This window comes from Nyctereutes procyonoides, unplaced genomic scaffold, assembly GCF_905146905.1.
Source record: "Nyctereutes procyonoides isolate TBG_1078 unplaced genomic scaffold, NYPRO_anot_genome, whole genome shotgun sequence".
Classification (NCBI taxonomy): domain Eukaryota; kingdom Metazoa; phylum Chordata; class Mammalia; order Carnivora; family Canidae; genus Nyctereutes; species Nyctereutes procyonoides.
The window spans coordinates 11,263,021-11,289,276 of record NW_026575036.1 but is presented as its reverse complement, the minus strand read 5'-3'; the positions used below and the strand labels follow the sequence as shown (position 1 = coordinate 11,289,276).

The following is a 26,256-nucleotide window of genomic DNA, read 5'->3' as shown; positions in this document are numbered from 1 at the left end:
ACAGAGAGGCGCAGAGACACAGGCAGAGAGAGAAGCAGGCTCCATGCAGGGAGCTTGATGTGGCGCTGGGTTCCGGGTGTCCAGGATCACGCCCTGGGCCAAGGGTGGTGCTAAACCACTGAGCCACCTGGGCTGCCCCCATGTTTAAAAGTTGAGTCTTTGGTTCTTATTATATACTTACTGGTCAGTGGTCTCTAGCCAAAGACCACCAGGAACACACCTGTTCTTTAACAAGTGGAATTAATTACACATTGTACTTACATCCCTGGAAACTGTGGGGCCTCTCAGAGGGTGTTAGAAGGAACCTGTGGTAGGATTTGGGCTTGTACAAGATGATTTTGGGGGAGGATTTAAAGAAGTGGGGTGTACTGTGGATAGGAATGCTGTCAGGAAGAGGAAATATCTTAATACATTTTATCTATGGGGAGGGCAGATGAGAGCCAGGCCAAGGTTGTTAGTGCTAAAGAAGAAGCACTCCTCCTAAGTAGTTTTTATGGCTTGAACGATATTCACATTTTGTCAGTGTTCAGACATGATTATGGAGTGTTGTTGTTGTTGTTTTTTTTTGATCCATCCTAGTTAGGGGCAGCCTTGTTGGATGTGATGTTCTGTGAAATCATTCATGTTCAGAGGAGGACCCTGTGGCCTGTCTCTGAGAGTCAGGGTGCCCCTGGCAATACTGAACCTGCTGGTTAATACCAGGCCAACTTTAGATATCCAGGGTTGCTTTTCTCTTTCTCAAGGTCGTTTTTTATGATACTTTATATGACTTCTTCAGCCTTGTATAGAGCCAAGGGAGTTCTACTTCTAGCACCACCATTAACTTGTGTGGCCTTGCACATGTCAGATAGCCTTCTCAAGACTGTTTCCTACTTGAATGATGAGATGAGGATATTTGCCCTGTGTACGTTACCTATGTACCATGAGGTTAAAATTCAATCAGATAAAGGGAAACTTTTTGAATAAAAGATGTTAGTAGGCTAAAAATGTATGTTGTTTCTATTAAAAGGGCATCACATCAGAGCTTCAAATCGTGCAATTGAATTACATCTCTGCTTATCTCCTTTCAGCTACATACTATTTGGTGATGCTACTGATGCTTAGGAGAGCAGGAGCTGAGTAGGAGAGATAGAGTATGAAGGTTTACGGACAGCTTGGGGAATATAAGTAATGAATCAATGGTGAAATTTGCTGTTTGTGTCCATCAAGCTTTTACTTAGACTTCATTTACTCTGTTTCTTACCTGAATAATGATGAGGATGTTTGCCCTGTGTACGTCACCTATATGCCAGAGGTTAAAATTCAATCAGATAAAGTAATGAATCCATGGTGAAATTTGCTGTTTGTGTCCATCAAGCTTTTACTTAGACTTAATAGACTTTTTCCCTTTATATTCTGAAATACAAGTTCTTCATTCACCTAAAGGTGAGAAAGGGCACTTTTCTGCAAGGCAGTTGTTATCAGCAGTACTTTAATTGCATGTAACACAGGTGGGTCTGCTTTGCTGTAGAAGTGTATAGCTGGATCTCATCTGCCATCTCAGAGAGAGATCCAACTGGAGACATTTGATTTATTTTTTTTCTTAGTCTCTAACTTGAAAGTAAATAAAACTGAAAATATGGAACAGTAAAGCTAACAATATGGCTTCTCATTTTATAGACCGTTTGCCACCTAGCAATAATTATGTTTCTGTCTAAAAAAGAAAACAAAAGAGCATTTAGAGCTTAGCCTGTGAAAAATGAAATCAATTTCCCCAAACAGAATGCCATCTCACCTCAGATCTGGGTTCCAGTAACACTGAGTTCACTGTGACCATGCTAATTATTTTTCTTTCCAAATTTTCCCTTATGTTGTCTACTTAATACCCAGTTAATATTTTTCCTGTAATTTGGAAACCTTTATCAAAATGTTGCCTTCCATTTTTGAAGTCTCAAAGGTTAATGCATGGTGCCACTGAAATGAGGTGGTGTGTGTCAGAGCTCCCATTAAGACCCAAATTGCTGTATTTATTCTACAAAGGAGCCTATTATTTCCAATCTTACAAATGTACAGCATCCACAGGGACCCTGTAAACATTGGAACTGTGTCAAGCCCAGCTGGGAACCTGACAGTCATTAGTTTCTTCTTCTTGAAAGGCATCTTTTCAAATGGCTCTTTGAAGGGTTTTTTTTTTTTTTAATAACACCACCCATTTTCACATTACCATATTGATGTGGAATGTGATCTGATTTTTCAAGGGAGTGCCTTTTGTCTATGCTGGGGATTCTCAACCTCAGCAATATTGAGATTGTGGCCCAGATAATTCTTTATTGTGGGGGACTGTCCTTTGCACTGTAGTGTGTTTAGCAGATCCATCCACGGACTCTGCTCACAAGATGCCAGTTGCGGTCTTCTCCGACCCCTGTTGTGGCAACTAAAAATGCACCTGGGAATTGCTGAATGGCTCCCTGGGGTCCAAACTCTCTGCCTATTGAGAACCACCAGTCTTTGTGCATAGGCATATATCAATAGCAGTGTTCTAGGAACCATGATACTTGGCTGAAATGTATTGGAAAATTCTATTTTATAGATCTTTTTTGGGGTGTTGGGGGACCAGATTATGAACAAAGACTCCCAAATTTCCTTGAATATATACTCTATATTCATCAGTGATAAGGTTATAAGGGATAGAAAGAAAAAAGGGTCATAGGAGGAATGAATTTAAGAGTAACAGATTCTTAAGAAACTAGCCAAGAGAAGTGTCTGCAGCTTTAAATGGCAGGGTTATGTGTGTTACATAAAGTCAGCAGTGTGAGCCCTGGAGGGGCTGCACATCATTATGCTGCCGTGGCTGTGGCCACACACAGGTCTGCATCAGCCCTGAAGATGCATACATTCTTTCTTACAGAATGTCTCTGGCTCCTAACAACAGAATTGCAACGTGATGTCTCTGCTAAAAATTCGATGACTCACAAATGAGTCAACAGAGAAGGTGTTACAGGAGGCTAACTGCTGTGCCTCCACTGGCAGGCCCCAGGACAGGCAGGAGAAGCCAGGCAAGCCGTTCGTTTACTCGGCTGTTTTCTCATAAGGGGATTTTTGACTTGTATAACCCGAGAGGCTGTGTGCATTTCCTTCCAAGCAAAAAATGCCAGTTTTATAAGAGCTCAGCAGACTAGGTTAACATTCCGAGGCTCTGCGTTCCCTAAATTGAGTGTTTTGGATAGCTAGCTGATATTAAATCTAACAGCTGTTAAGCTCTGCTATACCTTAAATGTATTTTTGCAATGCAAGAAGGGAGGGCATTTCACTTCTGTAATTCTGTGCCGGGAACTGGTGTTTTAGTGTCTTTTTTCTTACTTACAAAAAAATATGGGTTTATAAACAAAAGCCACAGGCACACAATTTTGAACAGAACTGCCTTCATATTATAGAAATATAATATTGATTTTTCTTATAGATTGAAGCTTGATCCATACATTTGAACAATTGTATATTTATAACTCATCATTCATGTTTTATTGTTTACAAAATTTGAGAGGCTGTCTTGGAATTTACTGTTGAACTATTTATGAAGGAGAGTTTGTTAAGCAAATTAGCAGAGATTAACAGCAAAATATACACAGAAATGCTTTAAAAAACTGCTAAAGATGTTAGAAGTTCTTTTCACACATAAACAATTGTTTTATTACTTACAAATGGATCTTATCTCATTAAAGCTCCCCCCTTCCGCCCTGGGGGACCAAAGCAAATTATTTAGGGGTGTAGTTGTACATTCCACTTTATCCTATGTAATTAAAATTAAACCACAGTTCTTAAGTAGTATGAGTAATTCAGAGTGACCTCTTTTAATTAGCCCTAATAAGCAAGGTTTTTCTATGTTTGGAAAACATTTTTATTATTCATTATAAAAGTGTCAAAATAGAGAGGTTCCTGACTATTCTTGTTAGGAACCCATGTATTACCAAAGGGGATGGTGTAGGAGGACAATCTGGGAACCTGAATCTGCTTTCTCTTTTAAGTCTAGAAAATGTGTTTTATGAGCATTTCCAAAGGAGAGTATATACAGTAGGATTGACTTGTACTAAATGAACTCTCAAGTGATGATGTATAAACCACAATGCCAACTTTCAATTGCTAAGTAAATATGAATTGTTGGGTCAGTTAGTGCATTTTCCTTGAAGGAAAATCTATAACAAAAGCTAAGTTATAATTAGAAGATTGGTGTGCAGGAGGCTCAGGAAATTAGAAGACACATGTTCTTTTTAGGAATATGATATTTCTCTAAAAAGACCAGAATATAAATTTTTTGCATCTGCACTAGCAGTGATGAGAGAAACTGTCAAATTTAAGAGACTGTTCACCAAGTCTCTTATTTATTTAGGTTACATGTTCATCTTCTGTTAATAAAGCCTTTCTCCAAACATGGTTCATTATAATTGATTAAATTTTATTTTCCTTAATTAAAGTCATATTTTAATTGTGCCTTTCTAATAATCTACTGAAGCCACTTGTTCTCAAATCCATTTGCCTACATATTTAAAAAATCCTTTGGGTTATTTCTACATTTGACTGATCTTGTCCATTATTTCTGTGTTCCTACATTATGAGGCAGTCTTCTCTCACATGTATTAATTAATATTCGTTATGTTGGTGGTTCTTTCTTTTGGCTGCAATAGCATTGTAGAGTCTAAAAAACAAGCTCTTTAATGATATTTCTTTGTGACTACAATTTTCCTGGTCTGTTTCTCTTCAATTCTTCATCTTATGAGGGTATAACTAAAGCAAACTTTCTCTTCTTTCTTTCAGAATTATCACTTCCTCTTCTTAAACCTTCTCCTTTCTCCTCTCTTGATTTTCTTCCTCATCATAGTCATTATCATTTTTTAAAATATTTTATTTATTCATTCATGAGAGACACACAGAGAGGAAGAAACATAGAGGGAGAAGCAGATGCCCTGTGGGGAGCTTGATGCTGGACTCAATCCCAGGATCCTGGGATCACGACCTGAGCCGAAGGCAGATGCTCAACCACTGAGCCACCCAGATATCCCAGTCATTATCATTTTCAATATTCAGATGTCACCACCATTTTTACCATAGAGAAGGAATTCCTCATTGCAAATGGTATTCTCCTTAGCCCTGTATAAGAGGATTCTGTAGGGCTTCTTGAGACTTTCTTGGCTTCAGCTATTTGTGGTCTGATAGAAGTGTGGTTCTTGTGTCACCATTATGTTCCAGGGAAAACTGCTGCTTTGCCATCTATATCTTAGTGTAACATCTGAGTTTTCATGTCAAGCTACATGGCAGACATCAACATACTTCTGACTTTTTTCATTCGTTTGTTCCTTCCATTTTTTCCTTCCCCACTTCCCTTCCTTGTTCCTTTTCCCTCCCTGTCTCTTCCTCTCCCCTTCCTTCCCTTCCAGCCTCTCTCCCTCCCTTTCTGCCTTCCACAAATTTATTGAGATGTAATTCACATACCATAAAATTCTCCTATTTAAAATATATAAATCAGTGGTTTTTAATACATTCATAGAACTCCAAAATTATAGCCACTATCTAATTCTACAACATTTTTCTTACCTGCAGAAGAAAGCCTAAATCCATTAGCAGTCACTCCCCATCTTCCCCTCCCCCAGGCCCTGGCAGCCATGAATTACTCTATGGATCTGCCTATTCTGGACATTTCATGTATAGGCTCATACAATATTTGGCCTTTTGTGTCTGGCTTCTTTCACTTAGCATAATATTTTCAAAGTTCATGCATGCTGCAGCATGTATCTGTACTTCATCCCTTTTATGATCAAATAATATTCTATTGTGTGCATATACTACATTTTGTTTATCCATTCATTATTTGATGGACATTTGGATTGTGTCCACATCGTGGCTTTTATAAATGCTGCTGTGAACGCTTATGGACAAGTTTTGGTGTGGAAATATATTTTCATTTTACTTGGATAGATACCTAGACTTAGAATTGTTGGTTATATGCTTAACATTTGACAAACTGTCAAGCTCTTCTTAAATGGTCACACCATTTTATGTCCTCCCAATATATGACCATTACAATTTCTCTGCATTCTCAGTGATACTTATTATTATCTGTCTCTTTGGTGATAGCTGTCCTAGTGTATTTTACTAATTAGTAATGATGTTGACCATCTTTGCATGTGCTTATTGACCATTTGAATATCTTCTTTTTTTTTTAATTTTTATTTATTTACGATAGTCACAGAGAGAGAGAGAGAGAGGCAGAGACACAGGCATATGGAGAAGCAGGCTCCATGCACCGGGAGCCCGATGCGGGATTCGATCCCAGGTCTCCAGGATCACGCCCTGGGCCAAAGGCAGGCGCCAAACGGCTGCGCCACCCAGGGATCCCACCATTTGAATATCTTCTATGGAAAAATGTCCATGTCTTTTGCTCAATTTTTAATTGGGTTGTCTTTATTATTGAGTTGTAAATGTTCTATATATTTTCTGGATATAAGCCTCTTATCAGGTATATGACTTACAAATATTTTCTCTCATTCTGGTGTTGCTGTTTTGTTTTTTAAATAGACATTATTTTTTAGGGCAGTTTTAGGATCATAGCAAGATTCAGTGGAAAGTACACATTTCCATATATCACTGCTACCACACAAGCACAGCCTCTCCCATATCAATATTTGGTGCCAGAGTGGTACATTTATTACACAAATTAACCTACTTTAACATATTATTACCATCCCAAATCCATAATTTATATTGGGGTTCACTCTTGGCATGGTACATTCTCTGAGTTTTGATATAAGTAGCCACCATTTGACATCTATTCTTTATTATAATATCATCCAGAATAGTTCCACTGCTCCACTGCTTTAAAAATCCCATGTGCTCGGCCTTTTCATTCCTTTCTTCCCCCTGCTCTCAGGCAACTATTGATCTTTTTGTTGTCTTTATGGTTTTGCCTTTTTTGGAATGGAATCATACAGTAGGTAGTCTTTTCAGATTAGCTTTTTTCACTTGGCAATATACATTTAAGGTTCAGTGATTTCTTTGTGGCTTGATAGCTCATTTCTTTTTAGCATTGAATAATATGTCTGGATGGCCCACAGTTTGTTTACCCATTTGCCTACCACAGGACATCTTGGTTACTTCCGTGTTTTGGCAGTTACAAGTAGAGCTGCTATAGACATCTATCTGCAAGTTTTATGTGCATATTTCGGTAAATACTAAGGAGCATGATTCCTGGATCATACGGTACAGAGTATGTTTTATTTTTGTGGGAAGCCACCAAACAGTCTTCTAATGTAGCTGGATCATTTTCCATTCCCACCAACAAGGAGTGCATTTCTGTTGCTCTACATCTCTGTCAGCATTTGGAGTCCTTCGTGTTTTGGATTTATCCTTTCTAATAGGTGTGTATGTAGTTATCTCATTGTTGTGAGTGGCATCTCATTATGTAATTTGCAACTCCCTGATGATGTATGATGCTGAGCATCTTTCCATAGTTTTATTTGCCATCTCTATGTGTTTTTTTTTTTTTTTGGTAAGGTGTCTGTTCAGATCTTTCACCCATTTTTAAATTGGATAAGTTGTTTTATTAATGCTGAATTTTGAGAGTTCTTTGTATATTTTGGGTAACAGTCCTTTATTAGATATATATATTTGCAAATATTTTCTTCTAGGTTGTGATTTGTCTTTTCATTCTCTTGACAATGTCTTTCACGGAACAGAAGAAACTTGTTTTCATGAAAACCAATTTATTACCTGTTTCTTTCAGGGGTGGTGCCCTTAGTGTTGTATTTCTCTTATATACTCCTGTTTTTCTTCTAGAGTATCACATTCATTTCCCTTTCCTTTGCCCTGTTTCTACTTTTCCATTCCAACTATTGCTTTTTCCTTGAGGATCTTCCTCCTAATACATTTTGAGACTTGAAACGTTGGAAATAAACAGAACTGTACACATCTCAGCAGGGAATAACTAAAATTAAACCAAAATGTTTTCAAGGCCCTGAAGAATAAATTCCAAATGATAGAATTTGACTTGACTAGCTACTGTCAGAAATTTATTGGGGAAAGATTCTTTAGCTCACCGCTGATCTTTAAAGACCCTTCCCTATCTCAAGATTCCAAGGGGCCTAAGCTGCCATCTCCCCCAACTCATTTTTCAGGCCAGGTCACTCTTATTGGGTTATTTAAAGACATTGAGATTTTCTTTTCTCAGGATGTGAGGATGTTTTGGTCCCTCATAGATTTTGTCTTTAATTCAGACTTCCATACTTTCAATGCAGATCACTGTGAAAATACATCTCATGACCCATGAGAATTTTTTTCAGAAGACCTGAGGAAAGTTCTTAGCCATGAGTTCTTGCCCATCCTTTGAGGATTGACTCAGTGTTTGAGGGCTCAGACCAGGCCACCGGCTGTGGTTCCCTTGGACTGAGGTGCAGCCAGTTGAACCACCCACTGCACCTTCCTCTTTCTTCTTCTTTCCCTGTCCTTCTTTTTTTTTCTCCTTCTCCTCTCCCTTCTTCTTTCCTCATCCTTCATCATTTCTAGGTAACTGCACTCATCTCTTTGTTTGAAGGAAGTGATAATACTCCTCTTCCTCTCTTTAAAACTTTTTTGTAAAATTAGTGAAAACAGCAATGGCTTTGGTACCATGAGAAGCTTTGTGTAAATCCAAAACTATGGCTTGCTTACTGTTTCTGCATTTTTCCTTATATCTCTACATTCCCTTATAATGTACAGTAAGTATGCTTTTTTCCTGATCAATAAGCATGGTTTATACTTACTGTTTAGAAACAACTGTTATGCGGGTCAAACTACCTGGGGAGGTTTTGCCAGACCCCTGCTTTCATTTAACTCTGAATTTTGGTCTCTGCAGAAGACATATAAGCCAGAGATGACAGGAGCTACCAGGTGCTTCTGGGCTAGGTGAGATTTAGCAGCTAACAGTTTTGCTCTTGTTTGGCAGCCCTAGTGGTTCCTCTCTGGTTCATTGGTGCTACCAATTTGCATACCATTTACAGAAGACATCAGAATGAAACTGCAAAGGACATGATATTCACCATCTTGGGATGGAACTTCAAGTGAATATTTTAGAATGATTGGGTGTAATATCTCATTTTCACAGTGATCATTAAACAACTGCTTGTCATTGGGCATGGGCTGCTTTCCTTGGTCTTTTGAATAACTTCTCTTTCCTACTTTCATTCAACTTCTTGTGATGGTACAGTGATACTCTCTTTTTCTCTCTCTCTCTACTTCTCTCATTTTAAAATTTCATTTCTTTGGATAAATATGTATAAGTAATTATATTTATGTAATTACCAAACTCATATTACATTTGCTGTATTGTATTTTGATTTCTTGTGCATCATATTCTTCCAAAGGGATTGAGACTTGGTACCATGAGAAGTAAAAAATATATAGTTACCAATCTTGTGTGGTTGCCAGCTTAAAATGGAGTGTTTTAGAAATACTGAGTTTTACACTATCATGAAGGCTTCTGTTTTTGAAGATCCCATTTTATTTCACTTTATATGCCATTATAGTATGTTTTTGGAATTAATTAAGCAAGCTGATGAACTGAATAGGAATATTGCTGTTGATTCCTTTTCTCTCCAGGTGAATGCCCCAGTTGTGTTCTGAGAGTTAGTTAGGAATTCTGAGACACTGCCATGTTGACTCTTAAGTTTATGAAATCTAGGTGATTCAACACACTATTTCTTGTCTCTGTTTCTTTTAAATGTGGAATGGCCAAAACTACTATGTAAATAGGTTTAAGACAGGGTAAGGGAATGCAACTATTCTGAATGTTAGTGCTTTGATAATTTGCCCAGATCAAGCCATTCCTCCAGGAGTGTGTGTGACTTAACACTATTGATAATAATTACCTCCAAGACTGTCAGGCCTGACCTGATCTTTCTGGATGATATGAAACAGACATTTTTATAATCCAATGAAGAAATAACATGACAATTTAAACCTTATCTACTAATTAATTGGAGAGTGTAGTAAGAAACCTGCTAAAAGTTAAATAACTTTGTACCTCTTCAATAGAGAGATGGGGATCTTCCAACTTCAAAGAAGAAACGCCAGGCGGGGGAGAAGATCATGTATACTTTAGTCTCAGTCCCACATGGAAATGACATTGCATCCCTTTTTGAACTGGATGCCACAACTCTTCAGAGAGCTGACTGCCTGGTTCCAAGGTAAAAATAAAAAAAATTAAAAAATATGGTTAAATAGCAACATTTCTTTGAGTAATTGTAATGGTAGGTAAGGAATTAAAATATAATGTTAATAGAATTTTTGTGATATCAAAAGAGAGCATAAGTAAAGAACCAGTGTGTAAAAATCACGCCTCTTTTGTGACAAGATTAACATAGTTTGTTTTATTATATAAATAATTAAAATGTATAGGACCAAATAAATTCTGAAAAATTCATAAGAATTATTTATTCATATTATTTGTATGGCCTTTGGTTACTAACATGAAAAATAATCTAGGAGCATTTCTATTAATACTTATATCATTTATTTCTATTATGTCAAGTTCCAGATTTCTTTCATTTATTCATTTACTCATTCATCCATTTGTTCATTTATTTAATCATTCAGTCAGTAGATCTTTATTGAACTTAACAGACATTGCCCTTGGCAGTGGAAAGAGAACTGAACAAACTTAAATTCAAATGAGGAAGAGATGCAATAGACAAATAAACATAAAATATCAGGTCAGGTAATAAAAATGCTTGGAAAAAAATTGCAGAGAGAGTTGTATTAGGTATGAGTGTTCAGAAACAGCCTCTCTGATTTAGGACATTTGAAAAAAGACCTGAATGTTCTGAGAGATCAAATTTTCTCCATTAGGAGTGTTTCAAGTGGCAGTAATATGAAATGGAAAAATCTTGACATTTACTAGGACCAGTGAGGAAATCAACTGGGCCTAAGTGAGTGAGGGGTGGGGAAGTAGAATTGGTAATGAGGTAGCCAGAACTTAATGTAAGAAGATGTCTTACGTTTTTTTTTTTTTTTTTTGGTTGGGTTTGATTATTTTAATTAAGCTCTTTTGTCTGCAACTGTCTATCTTCCGTTGCACTGGTATGCACTCTCTAGGTGCATTGAGGAGTCTTGCCCATATCCTTAGGTCTAGTGGGATGGGTCTAAACTACCCTTGATAGAGCATTATTGGCCTTGGGAAGATGTCAGTGGTTATATTGAAGGTACCTACACAGGATGCAGACACTGTTGTGTAGGTTACTTTCAGGGAGGGTTGGTGTACTAGCAGTGTCCAGAAACACTGCTCCTTGAGCTTCCCAAAGTGTTTCCTGGTTATTCTTGTTCATGAGAAATGCTGCCCAATCTTGGCTTTGTATCAGGTATTGCTCTTGTTTTCCTGTTCCATTGGTTTAAGCCTGTGAAGAGATGCTCTCTGAGGGTCTTCCCTGGTCCAGGTTTCTGGCCTTCTTTTCGGAGTATTGGAATCTTACTATAAATTTAATCATTTTAGATTTTAACTTAGCAAAAATGGATTCCCTCTTGAACTCTAACCAAAGAAGTTTGCATATGGAAATGATAAAAGAATCTCACTATAAAGTGCACAGACCCATGATAAATGGTTAATTAAAGGTAAATTTAGTGGTAAATAGTGATTAATTCCTGATTATTTGAACAGGATTGGTTTGTGCTGTTTTAGATTTTTGAAACTCAGTCTCTATTGTATCTACCTTTATGAATGAGCAGAACCATGATGCTAACTAAGTGAATCGCTCTTTCCTGGAGGCTCTTGTTTTATTTGGTTCTATCTTATTGGCCCTCATGATTTTTGCCTCATGTTGTATGATTTATGTGTTCTATTTCCTACCAAATTCTCAGCAACTCAGAGGCACAGAACATACCATAGTGCTTTTTTTTGAACAGATATTTTTATACATATTTGTTAAAGAAATGACAATAATAAAAGATTCACTAAAATGAGAGTGTTTGAGGTGGCTGAAATTCTAGCTGTCCTTTCTCAGGTGTTTGCTCACAGTTCATATACAGTTGATTCTTGTTTTTCTTGGTACACTGAATTAGCAAATACTGAGCCACTGTTCCTAGAAGAAATAGAGGGTTAGGTTCCTGTGAGTCTCTGGTCACAGTATTTTCATCAGTCAATACCACATAACCTTGTGTTATGTGTGCTTTGTTTATAGACACTTTATTTATTTATTTATTTATTTATTTATTTATTTATTTATTTTAGACACCTTATTTAATAGGTATTGCTGATTCATTAACATGGAACTTACAGCCATTAGCACTGTAACTCATGCCTGAATGATGCTTATCTGACATGAGTATTTTCTCCATAAGGCACATCACAGGCTTGTCCTTAGGAACACTGGACAGCACTATGCTTGGGACTGTTTTAAATAGCAAGCTCATCAACAAAAAGCACAGAAATGTGGAAAAAAATGGCACTAAACAGACCATGAAAATGGCATTTGTTTATAGCATAAACAGAAATGAGAAGGCATAGCATTGCCTTATTCAGCCTCACTGGGAATGTGCACGGGGGGGACTCAAATTTTTTGCCACTCTGTCCATGTCTGAGAATGGTTGCAAAAATGCCCTGACTATTGGTTTTGGGGTTATTTTAGTGAGTGTATGGATTCATAAGTTCAGAATCTGCAAATAATGAAGATTGACTATATATACTTTTACATGCATGTGACTAAGCTACAGAAGGGTCTACATTCAGATAGCAGTGTTAGCTGAGGTGGCTACTCAGTCAGTGGCTCTCACACTGGCATTGCCTGTAGAGGCTGCTAAAATACTCATTGCTGACCCTACCTTCAGGGTTTCTGATTCAGTGAACTGGGATGAAGCCTTGGAATTTGCATTTTTAAAAAAGATTTATTTATTTGTTTAGAGAGAGAGAGAGAAAGAGAGAGATCCTGAGAGTGCAGGGAGGGAAGAAGTAGAGGAGGGGAGAGAGGGAGAGAAAGAGAGCGAAACCCAAGCAGACTCCATGCCAAAGCATGGAGCCCAACACAAGGCTGGATCCCACAACCCCTAGATCACAACCCCAGTGGAAACCAAGAGTTGGTGCTTTACTGACTATGCCACCCAGGTGGCCCAAATTTGCATTTCTAACAAGTTCCCAGGTGATGCTGGTACTGCTGGGCCAGGGACCACAGTTGGAGAACCACTGACCTAGGTAATAATACCACATGCTTTGAAATAGTCCTTGACTCAGAACTTTCTTAAACCAGACTGATCTATACTTGAGTCACTAGTCTGAAATATATCATGTATGAAACTGTATTTTAAATGTGTTAATATGTAACTGCTTAATTTTTATGACCTGCTTTTTGTATTATTTTTCTTTTAGGAACTCATATGTTCGGTTGAGGCATTTATGTACCAACACATGGGTAACAAGTACTAGTATCCCTATAGACACAGATGAAGAGAGACCTGTTATGTTGAAGGTAAACGCTGTTGACAGTGGTTTAATTTTTAGCCCAGTGTTGTGTGATTAGGATCAGGGGATGATTGACATGTTCCTTACAATTCATTTTTATCAATATTAGAGATTATTGTGATTAATTTCATCAAGTATTCATTCTGCCAGTTGCTTAGGTAGCTGAACTAAGTGGCTTGGCTGCTGTAGAGCTGTGATACAGGGGATATAGCACAAATACCCAAAGAGTAGGAGCAGGATGTTATAAAGGGCAGAAGATTCCAGGAGTACATTTTCTCTACTCTGTTGACACTGAAGCAAAGGGCAAGTGTCAGAGGATATGGTTCTAGATGGGCTTTGGGAACAAGGCAGGAAATGGGCATGGAAAATCTATGTGTCCCTACAGTGTTTCACAGTGGATGATGCATGTTGAAATCATTGTGTGGATGATCTATTCCTGTCTTACATTTCTTAGACTGTATTAAGATGTTAGTACCTGCAAAATATTGCATAATCATTTAAAAAAATAACTGATTTGAATTGAAAAAACACATTGCAGATTGGAACTTGCCAAACAAAAGAAGATAAAGAAGCATTTGCCATTGTGTCTGTCCCGTTGTCTGAGGTTCGAGACTTAGACTTTGCCAATGATGCAAATAAAGTGCTGGCAACCACAGTTAAAAAGCTGGAAAATGGCACAATAACTCAGAATGAAAGGAGGTTAGTAATTTTAAAATGGCTCTTAACTCATCAAGAGTCAGTTGTCAACTCTTGTGGTAAACCTCAAATGAATGAGTGACTCTAAGAGAATATTTAGAATGATCTCCATAGCAGCACACCTGCTTCCGAATGAGCAGATCAGGGTAAGTGAATGAATATAGTGACATTAAAATCTGGTGGAATATTCGCTTTTTCCATTTTAGCTTGGCTTGAAGACAGTTGTTTTTTCACTTACTGATCTTTTTGCTTTTAAATGTTTTTTTTTTTTTTGCTTTTAAATGTTTTATAAATGACTTGTAATACTTTTGCTGCACCTTATTTAATGTTTGGATTTAAGAGTTTTAATAGTCCTAGAAGAAGTTTTATACTTTTGTATTTTTACTTATTCAAGACACATTTGTCTGCTCAGATACCACAAAATAAATATACTAGGAAACAATCTGCAAGGTATAGCCCTCTACCCTTATAACTCCCGCAGAGAAACTGGATCCTTAAGTCTTCAACTCCGTTCTGGAAATAGTTGAGAAAGAAAATGCTACTGATAGCTGTCAATAATATCATTCCTGCTTTATGTCAGTACTGTAAAAATATTTTATGTACTCCTTCAAATTGTCCCGAGATGGACATTATTCTCATTTTATATAAGTAGAGGATTTGATCATCTGTAATTTCATTTTACTTATTTATTTAATTTATTTTTAAAGATTTAATGTATTTATTCCTGAGAGAGACAGAGAGAGATAGAGGCAGAGACATAGGCAGAGGGATAAGCAGGTTCCCTGGGGGGATTCTGATGTTGGACTCGATCACAGGACCCCCGGATCATGACCTGAGCCAAAGGCAGATGTTCAACCACTGAGCTATCCAGGCATCCCTCATATGCGGTTTTAAGGTCTCTGTGTTTTCAGTGCATCAGAACACAGGCGTTCTCTATATTTCCTTTCTTGATGATCTGCTACATACCTATACATTTGAACAAGAAAAAGCTATTTGTCAATTTCCCAGGCGTTCATACATTGGAACTCTCATCACAGCTAGGGAGATGATAATTGGTATAAACACTTTGGAAAAGTAGTTTGACAGTCGCTTGAAAGAAAACACTCCTCATATGAGTGGAAGTATGCAGAGTTTGTTCTGTGACTAGTTCATTTCACGTAGTGTAATGTGCTCCAGGTTCACCCATGTTGTCACATATGACAGGATTTTCTTCTTTTTAAAAGCTGATTAATATTCCATTGCATGTATAAAATAACATTTTCTTTAAATATTCATCCATCAATGGGCATTTAAGTTGTTTTCATATCTTGGCTATTGTTAATAGTACTGCAAAATAGTCTAACTCAAAGAAACAGAGAGTAGAAAGGTGGTTGCCAGGGGCTGCAGGCGACAAGGGAAATGAAAATCTTGTTTAATAGGTATAAACGTTCATTTATACAAGATAATCTATTGTACAACATTGTGCCTGTAGTGAGCAATACTGTATTGTGCAGTTAAACATTTGTTAAGAGGGTAGATCTCATAAGTGTTCTTAGTGTGTGTGTGCGCGCGCGCACACACACACACACACACACACACACAAAGAAGCAAACACTCCATGACTCACCAATTCTTCTAGGCTGAATGTTTTTGAACATCTGTCCAAAAGAGGCTCCTACACATGTGCACCAGGACACATGTTTAACTAAGAATGTTCAGCCTTATTATAAATAACACAAGATCTAAAATCGTAAAGTGTTCATCACGAGTTGAATAGGTGAGTACAGTTTTGGTAAATTCACATGATGGAATACAGTATAGCAATGAAAATAAATGAACTACTTCTATGTGTAACAACATGGATGCACCCAATAAATTACATTGACAAGAACTAGACACAGATATGTTCACTGTCATATGATTTGTACTGCTCAAAAGTGAGCAAAATGAAATTCTATTTCTTTGGAGTGCTTAAGCAATTGGGAGAACTATAAAGCAACGCAAGAAAGTAATTGTCACAAAAATCAGGATGGTGTTTCCCTTAGAGGGAAGGCATTCACAGAGGCTCCTACAGTGTTCCATTTTCTGGACTGGGTGGTGGCTTTATGGGGTCATCTTAGAAATATTCTGTAACTAAACATTTATGTTTTCTGAACTTTTAGCTGTATATCTAATAAAACAAAGGAACAAAAATCCAACTTGCTTCTTCCCACTCCTATCAGTAGAAAAACATCATGAATATGCAAACAAATGGGATAGCTGTTTCTCATCTTCCTTTCTGTTCTTACCTGTTTTTTTCCCTAACAAACATGGCTTTGAAAATAACTATTGTCTATCCAATTGTACCTTGAACCTTCTTGGAGAAAATAAAGGCCCTAAGCTGAAACAACTGCCCTACTCTTCTGGACTACAGATAATTAAATATCCACACAAGATCAGGGTATGTGATGGAATCCGCTTGTGCAGATAGCACTTTTTATCTGCCTGTTATTTGTCTATCAGTGCTTCCTTTTGGTGAATCCATTTCTTTATCTCTGTCACTCTCACATATGCACAGAAATTTACTCACCTCACTTAAAAAGTCTCCCTTGCTAGCAGTGAGGTATTTCTTGAAGAAAGGACAAGAACAGATATAAGCCTTCCCCCATTGCTGGTTGTAATCCTGAGCAAGTTGCTTTTTAGTTTCTGCCAGAGAGAATCTTGACCTCTCATGATGCTTGAAGGATGGTACTGGACCAGGAATGACCAGAGATCATGCATTTTTATTTTCCCTGCTTTTTTTATTTTATTTTATTTTTTATTTTCCCTGCTTCTTACCCATGTTTCAGAGTGAGAAATATCAGAGCAAAGAGAAATATGCCTGAGAAATATGAAGTTGCAATTATTGATCTTAATTTAGTAATTTTAGAAAAGTCATCTCCCATCAAAATTTGTTCAAAGCTGCCTGTCAGTACAGTGGAACTTATTGGCATACTTGAATACATTTATATTATTTTCTCTGTTTTAGAATTCAATATAAAATTCTTTCTGAAAATACCTCACAACTCTGACTTTTTCCCCCTCTGGAGAATGAAGTTATTATTAGATCTTCTCTTACTCAAAACCAGAAAGAATGAGACAAGGTCAGAGGGAAGGTGTTAGAATATTGCAGATCTAGCTCCAAATGCCTGTGTTGTTTGAATTCTCTCTCAGGCTCCCAGAAATGGAGCCCTGGAGGTGCAAGCTCCTATGCTAGGCTACAAGATCCTCAACCTCAGATATTTTTCAGTGGAATTTTCTGATCTTATTGTGCATAGTCACACCAACAAAATAGAGAGTATTGGGAACACATTGGGAGTGGGAGAGGAGGGAGGATGGACAGGGGGTAAAATGGTGTTCAGGGCTTGAAGAAGGGACACATCAATAAACCAGAATTTCTGCACTATGTTTTACTTCTAAGGGTACAGAAAAAGATGAGCTCCTCAGCAGCATTTATAGTTCAGAGATATAATTAATTTATGTTTATTGAATTCCTGGTATATGCCAGGCACTGGGCCATGCAGCATGCACACATGCTGATAATGTGATCGTGAACAGGACGGAGTATGGCCATGTCTTCATGCAGTTTACTGGTTTGTGGTTGGTTCTAATTCCCCACTATAGAAACTCAGGATCTAGGATAGTGGTCATTCCACATGGAATCACCAGATCAGATATCCTTGTTTGTTTTTTTTCAAATCAGAAATCATTGTAATTCAAAATTAATATCTTCCTTTAGCAATGTCACCTTTCCTTAAATTTTATTTGTCTGATGGTACTATTGCTGCACTAGCTATCTTTTGTTTAGTGTTTGTCTAATGCCTCTTTTTGAATATCAGTTTATCTCAGATTTTCTGGTCATTTTGTTTTAGTAATGTCTCCTGTAGGCAGCAGAGCTAGATTTTATTTTTTATTTCTTAATATTTTAAAAAAGATTTATTTATTTTACTTGGGGATGGAGGGGTAGTGGGAGATGGAGAGAGAGAATCTCAGTCAGACTCCCCACCGAGTGCAGAGTCCAATGTGGGGCTCGATCTTACTACCCTGAGATCACGACCTGAGCAGAAATCAGGAGTCAGACGCTCAGCTGAATGAACCACCCATGCACCCCCAGGGAGCTAGATTTTAAAAATATAATCTGATCCTTTTCTCCCTCTAGTTGTACAGTTTGTTCTCTCAGTCCTCAGGTCGATTTCTTGGGTATTCAGAATGATTTGATACTTACCTAGCTGTGTTTGAGGGATAAGACAAGCTTAGGGTCCCCCTACTATTCCACCATTTTAACTTCTCACCTAATTTGATATCCTCCATCTGGAGCCCCCATCTTCCAGTAATTCGCCAAAATGACCAACACAAATGGAAGGAGGAGGGGCACCCACTATATTCTCTAGACCTTTAAGAAGACATGGAGCTGTTCCTTGGCCACATACATGTGAATGTACAAGAAAAATGATATTGTGAACATCAAGGGAATGGACACTGTTCAGAAAGAGGCACCTCACACACATTACCATGGTTACCATGGCAAAAATGGAAGAGTCTACATGTTACCCAGTATGCTGTTGGCATTGTCGTGGACAAACAAGGGCAAGATTCTTGCCAAGAGAATTAATGTATGTATTGAGTATTAAGTACTCAAACAATAGAGATAGCTTCCTGCAGAGGGGAAGGAAAATGATCAGAAAAATAAGGAAGCCAAAGAGAAAGGCACACACTTTATGAGAACCGATGGGAAGGAGCCTGAGCTGCTGGAACTCATTCCCTATGAATTCACGGGATGATAGGTATATAAAATATAAAAGACCTCAAGACAATAAAGAAACAGATAAATAAAAGTGGAATCTGATAGTCTTTAAATTATTTTGCATTTAAGAAATAGTGTGTTTGGATTTATTCTTTTAGTTTGTTTGGATTTATTCTAATTTTTTTCTTTAGCTTTTTTTCTTTTCCCTCTGCTTTCTTGCTTTCTGTTAGTGTGATAAAGTTTATATTTTCTCTCTGTTCCTTTTCCTCTACTGGTTTAAAAGCTTTGGGTCATGCTGCTATTCTTTAGCAATTGCCCATAAATTCTTGTCATACATTTTTAAAAAAGATTTTATTTATTTATTCATGACAGACACAGAAAGAGAGGCAGAGACATAGGCAGAGGGAGAAGTAGGTTCCCTGAAGGGAGCTGGATGCAGGACTCGACCCCAGGATCACAACCTGAGCCAAAGGCAGACACTCAACCACTGAGCACCCAGGCATCCCTTGCGATACATTTTAACTGCATATTCTTTCCTACAAAATTTGAAGCTATTAAATATTTCTTTCTTCTGCTCTTGGGAGTAAAGTACCTCAGAATGGTTTAATTATGCTGATTTTCTTCCTCTCATCTTTCTTGGAAAGATGCCTAGCTATATAGTTTTGTGTTTTCTGTTTTCATTTAAAATTTTTATTTTATAATAGTTGACATCTACAAAGGAGTAGATGTGTCCTACAAATTATGATATACCACGTTTTTATTAAAAATTTTTATTTCTAAAATTTTTTTTCTATGGATTGTATTTCTCATTCTATTTTATCTCTTCCGCTTGCTTTTATTTCTTGCTTTTCACATCTTCTATCTGGGTTCACTTTTCTTTTTGCTAAAATTTATTCTTTAAGCCATTTAGTGAAGGCCTATGGGTTATAAATCTTCTGAATTTTTAAATATATGAAAATCATTTATTTTACTGTCACTCTTAAATACTACTTTAATTATGTGTAGAATGTTAGTTTTGACAGTTATTTTTCTTCCATATTTTAAAATTAGAATGTAATTATTTTCAGACATATTTTGTTTCCATTAAGAAGTCTTTTGCTCATACAATTTTTACTTTATTGGCCTTTTTTCTTTACTTTTTTGGTAATTTTTGTAGATTTTTTCTTTGTCTTTTATGTCCTGAAGTTTTACACTGATGCGTTTGCAAATAAATTTTTTAATGCATATTTAAAAATTGAGGTACAGTTGGCAATATTAGTTTCAGGTGTTCAACATAATTATTTGATATTTGTGGATATTGTGAAATGATCACTACAATAAGTTTAGTTAACATCTGTCACCATACAGACTTACAAAATATTTTTTTTTCATATGAGAGCTTTAAAGATTTATTCTCATAGCAACTTTCAAATAGAAGATACAATATTATTAAGTATTGCTGCTATGCTGTACATTACACCCCCAGGACTTAATTATTTTATAATCAGAAGTTTATACCTTTTGACCTTCTTCACCCATTTCATCCACCCCCTACTCTTCATCTCTGGCAACTACCAACCTGTTCTCTGTATCTATGAGCTCATTAAATTTTTTTTTTAAATTAAGGAAGTTTAATTCTTGTTTTTCCCTACCTAATGTTTAAGGTATGCTTTTACTCTGTATACTTATGTTTTCTTTAATTATGCAGTTTTCAGCCATTTTCTTTCAAATGCTACTTTATCTTTTCCTTTTCTTCTCTCTCAGACCTCCTATTAAATGTATGTTGGGTCCTCTTAATTCAACCTTTTTATCTCTTAACTGTCTCTATAATTTTCCTTTTTAAATCTCTCTGTGCTGCTTTCTGGATTGATTTTTTTTTGATACTGCCTTATAAATCACTCTACTTTTTAGAATGTGTGCAGAATGATTTACCTTCATTAATTAGACTTTTATTTAAGTGATTATAATTTTATTTCTCAGATTTCTTTTGATTCTTTTGTGTATCCACCTGTTCTTCATTCGTATCTGCTTTTTTAAGATATATTTGTCTTTTTTGTATATAATTGCTTTCTTTATCTCTTTATTGGTTGAAAAAACTAATTTAAACGTGATTTTGAAATTTTCCTGTTACTTGCATTTTGTTGGTATTGACTTAGTCTCTTGATTTTTTAAAAAACGATTTATTTATTTATTTGAGAGTGTGTGTGAGAGAGATCCTAAATGAGGGAAGGGACAGAGGGAGAGAAACTTCAAGCAGACTCCCTGCTGAGTGTAGAGTCCATGGGACTCCATCCGACCTGAGCCAAAATCACAAGGTGCCCTGGCCTCTTGATTTTTACATATAATGCGTCTGGCTTCAAGTCCATTTCCCTTGTGTGCTTTGAAATTTGAATAAGATTCTTCTTACGTTGGTGGATTTTGCTATCCCTTTCTCTACATTTGCTTATCTCCTCTCTCACTTTTGTCGTTGCCTCCACTTGGCACATCTCAGCTAGTTCCAAGCCAGATCTGAAATTGAGGACTAAAAGTCCATCTTCTAATTTGAGGCTTCAGCTGTTGAGATCACAGGTGGCTGGTTCCAGTCCTGTCGTGAATTTCCTCTATTTCCTCCTACCACCGCATTGCCAGAGCTGAAGAAGGGCCACCAAAGTTTTAAGGTTCTTTTAAGAGGTAGAAAATTCCTGCTTTAATATCTTCAGTGAGGTAAGGAAGTGAAGACCTACCATGTGTTTCAGTCCCAGTTATCTTGCAAGGATTGAACAATAACCCTGCTTATCACTGTGTTTTTCTTATTTTGTTCCTAATCCCTAAAGCTTTTTATTTTTTAGGTGTATCTTTATATATATGTATGTATATATACATATAATTTTTAGGTATATCTTTATATATATATATAAAATTTTATTTATCATTGCTGCATCTGACAAAGTCTCTCACAAAATGTTTTTAGTACAAGCAAATTAATACGATTGAGTGAATAAGTGGGCTTAAACCACTTCTAAGTATAGAATTGGAATTTGATCTAAACTGAAAAAACTCAGTTGCTTTGTCACTGCTTGAGGTGGAAAGTGGGGAAAAGGGTTTCAACAGTTTCAGAGATCCAAAGATAAGCTTGGTTTTCTGGCCTTCCATTGCCCAGTCATCAGAGAAGGCAGGCTGTGCAAGCAGGGCTAAGGTATAGTGATCCTTGATTAAGACTTAATTTTCTTGATCATCATTCCATTAACTTTCACCAGTTCAGGCCATTTGCAAGACTTTGAAGCAGAGTGATTTGTACTTGTCCCACAATTTTGCTTCCTTACATGTCTAAACCTCGGAACACACTTAACTTGAAACAGAGGAGAAAAAGAATATTAATGATTTTAATAGAAAACATATTTATGCTCAAACTGAACTCGTAGATTGAACAGATATTAACTGAAGTTCAACTTAATTTCAATTTGTTGAAGTACCCTGAGTTCAAAATAAATTTTATTTTTAGGAAAAATGGAATGATTTGGAAGACATTAGGCCACAGTTTCAAAAGAAATTCACACCACATTTCAATGCACATGAATTGTAGTTTACATTTCTGTAATTGCCCTCAAAGGTTATGTGAGTGAATCCTGCATAGGCACATTTCTAAAAGAGAGATTGGGTTAAAATTTAAAATAGGCACCCCAAGAAAACAGTCTCTGGAATGTTGGAGTGGAATTGATTCCTGGAAATATACTGAAATTGGGCTGTAGGTGGCTAAATTCTGGATTAGAGTATGTCCACTTGGCTCCAAGAAAGTACATTCTCTTTTAGGAGGTAAATCTGGAGATCAAGATCAAGATGTTTCCGAACTGAATACATTTTACGCTTTTCTGGATTTGTTGAATTTCCTATATTGTAGTTTTCTTATTGATCTGATCATAATTGACCATGCTAATAATAGTGAGTGATTATGCTGAGGTGTATGGATAAATATATATATGTATTTGCTGGACAAAATTTTTCAAAACTTAAATTTAAAAATTCATGTAGAACATGATAAAAAGCAGGCAGAGGAAAGAGGAAGAAGAAAGCTAAGGGAGGAAGTGTTTTCAAGATACTTCAGGTTCTAAATGCCACTGAAGTCCGAGTAACAATCAACATGATAACTAAATTGTAGAGTTATAGGTGAACGTTAGTGTATGATTTTAGAATGCTGTGATTTTTAGGTCAGGTAATAGTTTAAGAACAGTTTAGAGCAGCTGATTGCTTGTTCTGAATCTGTTAACACTTCATTTAAATTTTCCTTATTCTGTTCATTGGAGATGTAGAGGTGTAGTAAAGAGTAGGAAATGTAGTTTGAGTCAATAGAAAAATGATTTGAATTTAGAAATTTAGAAGTTGAGCTATTCTCCCTTAAGCGGAAATACTCTTCTTTGCTGGTCAGACATAGGCAAGGATCTATTAGGTATTAGCCTATCCACTCATCTCCTGTTGGGGCTCATGTGGTTTTATTTCATATTTGCCTTTTGCAAATACTTGATTAGAATTGGAGGCAAGAGTGGGGGCTGGAGAAGCTGGAGAAGGCTTGTTCTTTGTAAAGATTTAGGTAAATGTTAACTGAATTAGATGTTTTGTTGATGCAAAAAATTTTATTACAAAATACTCTCAATGTTCCAATGTTTCAGTCCTTAGTGTTTATTAGAAAAATATTTTCTAAAATTAGAGTAAAATTTTCTTTTTATTTTATGATAGGTTTGTAACCAAATTATTGGAAGATCTCATCTTCTTTGTGGCTGATGTACTTAATAATGGACAAGAAGTTCTGGATGTGGTTATCACTAAGCCAAACCGAGAACGTCAAAAATTAATGAGGGAACAAAACATATTGGCACAGGTGAATGTTTTCATATAATAAATTTGCATATTTAATGTTCTTGAATTATAGCATCAGGAAAGTTCTTGTGTTCGTTACCAATTGTTGTGTAACAAGTTACCCCAAGACTTTGTGGCTGAAAGCAAAGATACTAGTCTCACAGTTTCTGTAGATTAGGAATCTGGGAGTGGCTTAAGGGGGTGGTTCTTCAGGGCCTTTCACAAGACTGCAGTCAAGGTGCTGGCTGGGGCTGCGGTCATCTCAGTCTCAAAAGGCAGAAAAATCACTTCCCCTGAAGGCCTCTGGTAGGACTGCCTCCAGATTTGGAAGCTTGCTTTCCTTAGAAATGAGCGGGCCAAGAGAGAACAAGGAGGGCACCTAGATGGAAGGAAGCACAGTCTCTTTAATAACTTAATCTGAGAAGTAACACCTCATCAATTCTACAGTTCTCCTGTGTTCTATTAGAAATGAGTCGATAAATCCAGCCCAAACTCAAGGAGACAGGATTGCACAAGGATGTGAATTCTAGGAGGCAGGGATCACTGGGGCCATCTTAGAGATAGCCTCCCACAGACCTCTCACAAAACCTATGGAGTCAGACTATCTCCAGAAAAGGTGTTGGAATAATTTTCTAAGTAAAAGTTCCAGGATAACTTGGAAAGTGCCATCTCCATCTACTTCCTACTTCTGCCCCTCTCTTCCTTAGGAAAGGAGAGAAGTCTATTCATGAGCTCACAAGTGCTCTATACAATATTCTAGGTTTTTTCAAGTCTAGAGCTGCACCTGTACTATGTCTTTCGGAAATTGTTCATAACACACCAGCAAATTAACTCACTTCCTGATAATATGCACACATGGGCATGCCTACCTTTATGTGGTTTTCATATTCAGTTAATTGCTACGAAGTAATGCTACTCTTCATTAGTTAAGTGCGAGCTCAAAGAAGACACTTAAAAAATAAAAAAAATCATGTTATTAGTATATATGTTCTTGTGGCAATAGGAAGGGAGAATAGTAGACATATCGCCCATTAATATTCTCTAGCTGATTGTCTGAAAATATAAAATCAACACTTCTTTCGAAGAAAATAAAGATTGTAAATCTAATGAGACAAGGGCTTTTCTGATATTAGCATTCTTTTGTATAAAACATTTGATTTCAAGGACTTTTAGGACCTTGAATGATTTATTAATATTATTTCAACCAACATATGTCTAATCTTTTATTTCAGTATTTTAAATTCAAAATTCAAGGTTTAGTGAATATAAAATTATTGAAGTAACTTTAATTTATTGTATTTCATAAACTACAAAAGACGATTCTTTTCTATTTTGCTTTCTTGTATTAATACTCATGCCCTTGTATGGGTGCTCTTTCATAAACAATTTACTCATCTACCAGCTTAGCTCGAGGTGACCTTACCTGCTGTCCTGCTGCCTAAAAGAGTTATATTCCTCAATGCTTTTTAAATATTTCCCAGCTGCTAACCTTGGTGTAATGTGAGTCCTTGGGTACCACCAGTTGCCCGTGTGGCACCTTATTTATTTGAATACCGATACATTCATTGATTTGGCGACATCTTTATGTACCAAGAACAATAAATGAACTCTTTCCAAAGGATGTTTAGAAGCAGTATTTGGAGGTAATTTTCTGATGTCAATTTCAGATGAACAGTAAATGTTTTCTTTGTATTATTTTGGAGAGTTATAGAACACCGTAGAAATAATTATAAAGCTTACAGAAATGAAATTATTTTTAGTTCATTTGAGTATGTTCTTGTAATTTGGTACAACCCGACATCTTTATATTCTTATTTTAATAAAATATAATTTCTAAACAAAATGAAATGTTTTATTTAAATGTTTTTGTCAATTTAGGGAATCCTTTCAATGGTATTTTTTTTCTGTTTCTTAATATGCTGGTTCTGTATTCTAAATCTTTTTTCATCCTTCATATGAATTCTACTCAAATATTACAGAAGTGTTCTTGAGTCAATGTCCTTATTTGTAAAACATATACCTCCATTCATCAGAATGGGTTGTTGTTGTTTTTTACTGATAGGTATTTGGAATTCTTAAAGCACCCTTTAAGGAGAAGGCAGGAGAAGGCTCAATGCTGAGACTTGAAGATCTGGGGGACCAAAGATATGCTCCTTACAAGTATATGCTGAGGCTGTGTTACCGTGTGCTGAGACATTCACAGCAAGACTACCGGAAAAATCAGGTTGGAGTGTAGCCCGCACATCTTTTAAAGTACATTTAAAGTATGGGTCAGGTTCTTTGGTTACTGTTCTAAATTACATAAAATAGGAATGGGAATTTCCACTCTGCAGTGAAATGTTTTATGTTGGCAACAGACAAAAATGACCTGTAAGTATTTCTGTACTGACATATGTATTTATTCTTCTGTGTGCAATCAGAATCTTTGGGGGAAGATGTCTGAGGTCTTTGTTAAATGGTATTAGCTTTCGCTAGGCAGGAGGCCCACTGGATGTGTTATGTAAAGAGGAGGGAGACATTTCTTGATGTTTCTAGGAACATGTGAGGTTTCCTATCATTACTT

General features: G+C 36.6%; 1 protein-coding gene across 1 annotated transcript in view; it reads left to right on the top strand.

Annotated features, from left to right (window-relative positions):
- ITPR2 (inositol 1,4,5-trisphosphate receptor type 2) overlaps positions 1–26,256 on the top strand; it is a 469,109-nt gene that overhangs the window by 118,865 nt on the left and 323,988 nt on the right. The window contains exons 11-15 of the mRNA XM_055318489.1: positions 10,036–10,187; positions 13,355–13,454; positions 13,986–14,146; positions 23,574–23,715; positions 25,756–25,917. Coding sequence (XP_055174464.1) covers positions 10,036–10,187; positions 13,355–13,454; positions 13,986–14,146; positions 23,574–23,715; positions 25,756–25,917 — 717 coding nt within the window. The remainder of the gene's footprint in view (positions 1–10,035; positions 10,188–13,354; positions 13,455–13,985; positions 14,147–23,573; positions 23,716–25,755; positions 25,918–26,256) is intronic.